This window comes from Corapipo altera, unplaced genomic scaffold (genome assembly GCF_003945725.1).
Source record: "Corapipo altera isolate COAL_440 unplaced genomic scaffold, ASM394572v1 311, whole genome shotgun sequence".
In the NCBI taxonomy this organism is placed as follows: domain Eukaryota; kingdom Metazoa; phylum Chordata; class Aves; order Passeriformes; family Pipridae; genus Corapipo; species Corapipo altera.
In genome coordinates, this window is record NW_020885094.1 from 9,574 (window position 1) to 17,175 (window position 7,602).

The following is a 7,602-nucleotide window of genomic DNA, read 5'->3' on the forward strand; positions in this document are numbered from 1 at the left end:
GGGGGGCTTTTCCTCAGTTCTCCGCACCCCACCCTGCCCAGGGCCGGCTCTCAGGCGGGGGGCAGTTCCCCCTTCCCCGGGCAGCATTTTGGGCACGGGGGGGGTTTGACCGAAAGTAGCCACTTCCTGGCTCAACAATGCCCGTGGCCGTGACCTTTCCCGCGCCCAGGAACGCGGCTTTCTGAGGTCAAATCCCTCTGCCGGACAAACGCAGCAACTTTTCCCTCTGGTTTCAGGGGAGCTGCTGGAGGCTGAGGGTCTTTTTCCCAAAAAAGAGCAATTTGTGTGCGGTGGGAGCTGGGAAAAGCCCGGGTTTGGGGTCCAGCTCGGCCCTGGAGCATCTTCTGGCTGCAGTTTGGTCTGTTCGGGCTGAGGGGAGAGCTCAGGGGGCTGCGGCTTCCTCAGGAGGGGCAGCTCCGATCCCTGCCCTGGGTGAGAAGCGACAGGAGCAGAAGGAACGGCTGAAGTTGTGCCGGGGAGGGTTAGGCTGGATTTTAGGAGGGTGTTTGGGCACTGCCCAGGCTCCCCAGGGCAGCGGGCACGGCCCCAAAGCTGCCAGAGCTCCAGGAGAGGGACAGGGTGGGATCCTCGGGGTGTCTGTGCAGGGGCAGGGGTTGGACTGGGCAATCCTTGTGGGTTGTTCCCACTCAGGACGTCCCACGATTCCGTGATGTCTGTGCCTCCCGTCTCGACACCCTTCTCTGGGAGACCAGGAGAGTGTCACCTCCTTCCTTCCCTCCCCCTTCCCCCGTTTCCCACCCCGCTGCTGCGGGGCCGGGGGGGTTCTGAGCTGCACCGGGCGGGGGGTTGAGCGCCCGGAGCATCTCGAACTGCGGCAACCGCGGGCTCAGCTGAGCTGCAAAACGCCCCCCCAGGTGGGGCTGTGGTTAAACCCGGGCTCTGCTGAGCCCGCCCGGCCCTCGCCGCGGTTAAGCCGGGCTCTGCTGCAGCGGCAGCCCCGGGGCTCGCACGCACAACTTCCCCTCCTCCTCTTCCTCCTCCTCCTCCTCCTCCTGTCCCTTGTTCCCTGGGAGCAGAGCCCGACCCCCCCTCCCCGGGCTCCCCCTTCCCATCAGGGAATTCCAGAGCCAGAAGGTCCCCCCTGAGCCTCCTTTTCTCCGGGATGAGCCCCCCCTGCCCCCCAATTCCAGCAACCTGGACAAGAGCATTAAGACCCTCTCCCAGAGATAATCCCCGCCTTCCGCGGGAAATTTGGGACGTGGAGCAGCGGGAATTGCCCCCTTTCCAAGAGCTGCAGGTTCCAGGTGGTGAGCATTCCCTGCTCCCGTTTCCCCAGGGGAGGATTTTGGTGCCTTTTCCTCGCTCCAGCCTCTTGTATCCTTGGATCTGCCGGGCTCAGGGATGCCCTGGAGGGGACGGGGGTCCTTTGCTTGGCACAGACCAGGCTTGGAGCTGGAGCTGCCTGGAGCCTCCAAAGCAAAGGAAAACTGCCCTGGGAGCGGGCAGAGCCATGGGAGGGGTGGGATGTGCAGCCAGGGCTGTGCCAGGTCCCCCCCAGATGCCCCCAGGAAGCGGCGAGGCCCCGACTGCCCTCGGCCCTCCGGATGTTCCCGGGGTCTGGGGGGTGTTTTGTGTCACCTCCACCACAGCCCTCGACATCCGGGGCTGCTCTGAGAAGGGGGTGAGAGCAGGAAGAGGAGAGAAATGATCCAGAGGGCAAAAATATCCCGGGATGGGGGTGGGGAAGGGACACGAGGAGGGAGTGGAATCTCTGGGGTGGAGATGGGACACGAGGGGCTGTGCTGGGGGTCAGGACCATGGGTGGGCTCTGTGGCCGTGTCCCCCTGTGGCCACAGAGCATCTCTGGGCTCACAGTCTCACCTGGGGCTCATCCCACTCTGCCTCAGGAACCCGGGAATGCCGGGAACGAGCCGTGTCCACCGCTGGAATGTTGGAGCTGCGGCCGGAGAGGCACCAACAGGAGTGGACAGAGATCCACTGGAGAGTGGACAGGAGTGCAGGGGCTCGGGAACGGATCCTGACGGCCCGGAGAGACGGAAACGTCTCCTACACCAGAGGTTCTTTTCCTGGGAGAGCCGTTTTCCAGCCGGAGACCCTCTCCCTGAGGATCTCCCCGGTTCGGAAGGAGGACAGTGGGGTCTATAAGATCGAGTTCGAGGATCCATCGGGCGCTGTCACCGTCCTGTCCTTCTGTGTGCGGGTGTGGGGTGAGCAGCCGGGTCCCCACTGCCCCGTCCCTCTGTCCCCCTGTCCCCCTGTCCCCCCATCATCCCTGTCCCTCTGTCCCTCTGTCCCCCTGTCCCCCCATCACCTCTGTCCCCCTGTCCCTCTGTCCCCCTGTCCCTCTGTCCCCTCATCCCTCTGTCCCCTCATTCCCTCATCACCCCTGTCCCTCTGTCCTCCTGTCCCCCTGTCCCCTCATCCCCCCATCACCCCTGTCCCCCCGTCCCTCTGTCTCCCTGTCCCTCTGTCCCTCTGTCCCCCTGTCCCCCTGTCCCCCCATCACCCCTGTCCCTCTGTCCCCCTGTCCCTCTGTCCCCCTGTCCCTCTGTCCCCTCGTCCCTCTGTCCCCCCATCCCCTCTCACCCCCCTGTCCCCCCAGATCCCATTCCGTGGCCGGAGCTGCAGGCACGGACCCTTCACCGGGAGCAGGGCTGGTGCAACATCTCCCTGTCCTGCTCCGTTCCCGCTCCTGGAAGCTTCTCCTACAGCTGGAATTGCAGCGGGGATCCCTCGGGAGCCCCCCCGGGGCTCCACCACGAGCCGCGGCTGCTCCAGCGGGTCCCTGTGGATGCCGATCCCACCCTCTGCCTCTGCAACGCGAGCAACCCCGTGAGCTGGGGCGTGGCCAGCGCCGACATCGCCGGCATCTGTCGCTCAGGTGATGATTTTCCCCCCCCTGGAACCGCGGAATTCCCGAGCCGGGAGGGGACCCCACGTGCGTCATCCAGTCCCAAGAATCCCAGATGTCAGAGGTCACGAGAAAAAAAAACCCAAACAAACGTATTTTCGATGCCCAGAAGCACTAGAAAAAAAAAAAATAATCAGTGCTCAGAAGCACTAAAAAAGAAAAAAGATCACATAAATAAATATATATATAAATATATACTTATTTATGTATTTTGTTTTTATATAAAAGGCAAATGTGTTAATTTAGAGAGTTGTAGAATCATGGGATGGTTTGGGATGGAGGGACCTTAAAGCTCACCCAGTCCCACCCCCTGCCATGGGTGGGGACACATCCCACTATCCCAGGTTGTTCCAATCTGGCCTTGGACATTCCCAGGGATGGAGCAGCCACAGTTTATCTGGGAAACCCGTGCCAGGCCCTTCCCAACCCTCCTAGGGAAGGATTTATTCCCAATATCCCAACCAAACCTGTTCTTTGTCAGTGTGAACCATTCCCTCGTCCCGTCACTCCGGGGTGACCCTTCCTTGGCCGGGGGGGAGGGGTTGGACTGGACGATTCCCAGAGGTCCCTCCCAACCCCAACTCTTCTGGGGTTCTGTGGTTCCCCCCCAGACCTTTCCCACCTCATCCTGTGGCCTGCAGTGGCCTCGGCCGTGGCACTGACCCTGTTCCTGCTCGTCACCTGCTGCTGGTGGAGGAAGCGAAGGAAAAAAACCCCAGAAGGTTTGGGTTTGTCCTTCGGTGCAGGAGTTGGTGGGATGGGCAGCTGGGGGGGTTTGGGTGCCTCTCTACCCTCCTCCTGCCTCCAGTCACGTTCCTTATGCTTTTCCCGGGATTCTCCTGCCCCTGGGGGATGTGGGATGAAGGACAGGGTGTTGTCACCCCCCCTGCCCAGGGCAGAAGCCTTTGCCCATCCCTGCTGCCCCTCCCGGGGGGATGAAGCACCCCAGGAAACCAAACCTGGAGCCCACGGGATCCAGAGGGCAATTTCCACTCGGGAATATCCATTTTATCCCGAGCTGCTGAACAAATCAAACCTCCCAGGGACCTTTTTCTCCCTCTTCTTTGCTTTGCTTTGCTTTGCTTTACTTTGTGTTACTTTGCTTTGCTTTGCTCGAGGGCCGAAGCCCCCCCAAATCCAGGGATTCTGATGTCTCCCACTGACCCTCCAAAGCCCCCCCCGGACAAGTGGAGGAGCCCCTGACCATCTACGAGGAGGTGGGAAGAGACAAAAGCAGCCAAGACCCCGTGAGTGCTGGGGGTGTCCCTGAGTGTCCCTCCCCACACAGAATTCCAGGATAATTCAGGTGGGAAAAGACCAAACCAGCCAAGACCCCGTGAGTGCTGGGGGTGTCCCTGAGTGTCCCCCTCCCACACAGAATTCCAGGATAATTCAGGTGGGAAAAGCCCTCCAAGAGCATCCAGTCCCCCCCTGTGCCCCATTCCCACCTTGTCCCCCCAGTGCCACATCCAGTCCTTCCCTGGACACCCCCAGGGCTGGGCACTCCCCCCCCCCTTCCCTGGGCAGCCCCTGCCAAGGCCTGACCACCCTTTCCATGGGGAAATTCCTCCTCATATCCAACCCCACACTGCCTGAGGGACGGGGCTCCTATTTGGGGTTGTTGGTCACCCCAAGCTGAGCCTTTGAAGCGACACTGGCTGTTTGGGGGTATTTTTGTTTTAACCCTCTTGGGTTTTTCCCTCCCCCAGGATGGGACCCTTGAGGCCCCCCAGGCCCCCAACACCGTGTACGCCGTGGTCTGTCCCCCAAAACAGGTAGGGTCACCCCTGGGGTCACTCCTGGGGGGTCTGGAGCTGCCCCACGTGCTCCCTGTGCACACCCCAGGCTGGAGCTGCTTCTCCCAGCTGCAAAATCCTCTCTTTTACCCCCAAAACTCACTTTTCTTCCACCCCAGCAGGAGGAACCCCGGTACCAGCGGCACCCTGGGAGCTGCACCATCTACTCCGTGGTCCAGCCGGGCAGGAGGGTGAGATTGTCCCGGTTCCTCCCCGACCCCTCCGTGGTGACACCGACCCCGGGTCCCCCTCGGGTGTTTGGGGTCACCCTCCCACTCCCACCCTCCCTAAATCTCCCCCACAGCCTCCTTCCCTGCGGAGGAAGAGGCTGGACCCCGCTCTGGTCTCCACCGCCTTCTTGGAGGTACCGGGTGATCCCTGGGGGGGTCTCCAAGGGTTTTTTGGGGGTCTCCATGTGCTGAATCCCTGAATTCCCTGCAGGATATGGGCGGTCTCAGGCCCTGGAGCCCCTCCTTGTGTGCCCCACACCTGACTCCTGCCGCTCTCCACCTCCCCTAATTCCACAGCAAGACCTTCCCTTCCCTCCGGAGCTGTTTTTCCGGGAGCACCTGGAAATTCCAGCGCCCTCTGGGATCCCACCCGGGGGTTTCCTTGGGATGGAAACCACCAGAAACACTATTTTTGGGAAGGATTCAACCCCCAGCTGCGGTTTGGAGGTTTGGAGGGAAGACTTTGGGATGGAAAACTTGTCTCCAAACTGCGGGGATGGAGTGGGGCTGGCGGGATCAGGGTGTGGGATCCTGACAGGTTTGGGAATTCGTTTTCAGGTGCAAACATGAGTTGAACACATGAGGGGATTGTGCTGCTTGTTTATTTTATTTTCGAAATTATTTTTATTTTCTGGGATTAAACCTGGTCAAGGCTCTTTCTTTTTTATTTTATTTTTTTAAAAATATTTATTTTTATTTTTTGCCTTATTTTTATAAATACGTATATTTTATTTTTTATTTTTAAAATATGTATATTTTATTTTTTATTTTTTAAAATACATATATTTTTTATTTTTTATATATATATATATTTCTATTTTTGAAATTATTTTTATTTTTATTCTATTCTATTTTATTTTTTAAATACGCATATTTTATTTTTTATCTTTTAAATACGTATGTTTTATTTTTTATTTTTTTAAATATTTTTTTAGCTTTTAAAATACATATATTTTATTTTTAATTTTTTTAAAAATGCATATATTTTATTTTTAATTTCTTAAAAACATATATTTTATTTTTATTTTTTAAACACATGTATTTTATTTTTTATTTTTTTAACACATTTTTTTTAATTTTTGAAATTATTTTTATTTTTATTTTAATTTCCCTGGACTGAACTGGGTCAGTGCCCAGCGGGTGCCGCCCTCGGGCTTTGTTTGGGAAGAGCCGCGGCCGTTTTACCCCCCGCGGGTCCCGAACATCCCAAACAAAGGCCCCGGGTGTGTCTGGCAGGAAGGAATCCCAGGAAGGAATCCCAGGAAGGAATCCCAGGAAGGAATCCCGGTTGGAATTCAAATCCGGCCTTTTCCCGGTGGGAGGGAGGTGGAGGCAGCACGTGGAGTGTTGGTGGCTCATCCCACGGAATTCCGGGATAACTGAGGCTGGAAAACACCTCTGGGATCATCATCAGACCCGTCCCCACCTTGTCACTCAGTGCCAGGGCCGCTCCTTCCCGCTCATCCCATGGAATTCCGGGATAACCGAGGCTGGAAAACACCTCTGGGGTCACGGTCTGACCCTCGGGGTCTGTGTCCCGTTCACCCTGGGGATGGTTTTGGGGTGGCCCTGGTGGGGAGCTCGGGGAGGTCCCTGAGGTCTTGGGGGGGCTCAGGTCCTGCTGCCTGTTCCCGGGGGTCCCACGAGGCGGCATCAGCGCCCCAAAATCCGGGGTTTCTCAGGGTTTCTCAGGATTTCTAAGGGTTTCTCAGGATTTCTCAGGATTTCTCAGGATTTCTCAGGGTTTCTCAGGGTTTCTCAAGGTTTCTCAGGGTTTCTCAGGGTTTCTCAAGGTTTCTCAGGGTTTTTCAGGGTTTCTCAAGGCCAGGGCGGGTGATTTCCCGCCAAGTCCGGAAGGGGAACTGTGGGAAGGGAGGGTTCGTTAGTCAAGGGTGTTAATCAAGGGCCCTGACGCTCCTTTCCTGCCCAGCCCCGGCGTTGGGGACGGTGGCAGGGGGGGCTGCAGGCTCGGGTTGAGGGGGGGGATTCCTCGGTGAGCAGCTGCCCAGCCCTGGGGGGGGTTCCCACCCCTGGGTTTGGGGGAAAAAACCCAAGAAAACGGGGTAAAGAAGATGGCACCGGGGCTCCCCGGGGACCTCCTCTTCCTCCTCTTCCTCCTCTTCGTCCCTCGAGGTACGGCGGCGGGATGAGGGGCTGGTGGGGTTGGGTTTGGGGACAATGGGGGACCCTGGGGACGTGCTGGGGTGAACCCTCCCCGTCCCCTACTCTCCCTCTCCCCTGGCTCTTCCCATCCGGGCGCTGCTCCCGAGGTGTGACCCCCCCGCTCCATTCCTGTGGGATCCCCTGGCTCCCTTCCCACAGGACCCCCTGGCTCCCTTCCCATGGGACCCCCTGGCTCCATTCCTGTGGGACCCCTTGGCTCCCTTCCCATGGGACCCCACAGCTCCCTTTCCACAGGACCCCTTGATTCCCTTCCCACAAGACCCCCCCCCGGCTCCCTTCCCATGGGTTCCCTCAGCTCCCTTCCCACAGGACCCCCTGGTTCCTTTCCCACGGAACCCCCCAGCTCCCTTCCCATGGGACCCCCTGGCTCCCTTCCCACAGGATCCCCAGGTTCCCTTCCCATGGGACCCCCCAACCACCACCACGCTCTGGGGGAGCCTGGAGAGGATCCAGGTGTAACTGGTGTAACTGGTTCCATTCCCCAATGGAACTGGTGTAA

The 7,602-nt window shown here is 58.1% G+C and overlaps 1 protein-coding gene across 1 annotated transcript in view; it reads left to right on the forward strand.

The window, feature by feature from the left end:
• Positions 1 to 5,435, forward strand: part of LOC113960187 (natural killer cell receptor 2B4-like) — a 6,104-nt gene extending 669 nt beyond the window's left edge. The window contains exons 2-9 of the mRNA XM_027669606.1: positions 1,869 to 2,189; positions 2,585 to 2,863; positions 3,505 to 3,615; positions 4,067 to 4,140; positions 4,603 to 4,668; positions 4,809 to 4,880; positions 4,994 to 5,053; positions 5,131 to 5,435. Coding sequence (XP_027525407.1) covers positions 1,869 to 2,189; positions 2,585 to 2,863; positions 3,505 to 3,615; positions 4,067 to 4,140; positions 4,603 to 4,668; positions 4,809 to 4,880; positions 4,994 to 5,053; positions 5,131 to 5,208 — 1,061 coding nt within the window. The 3' untranslated portion in view covers positions 5,209 to 5,435. The remainder of the gene's footprint in view (positions 1 to 1,868; positions 2,190 to 2,584; positions 2,864 to 3,504; positions 3,616 to 4,066; positions 4,141 to 4,602; positions 4,669 to 4,808; positions 4,881 to 4,993; positions 5,054 to 5,130) is intronic.
• The last annotated feature ends 2,167 nt before the right edge of the window (positions 5,436 to 7,602 follow it).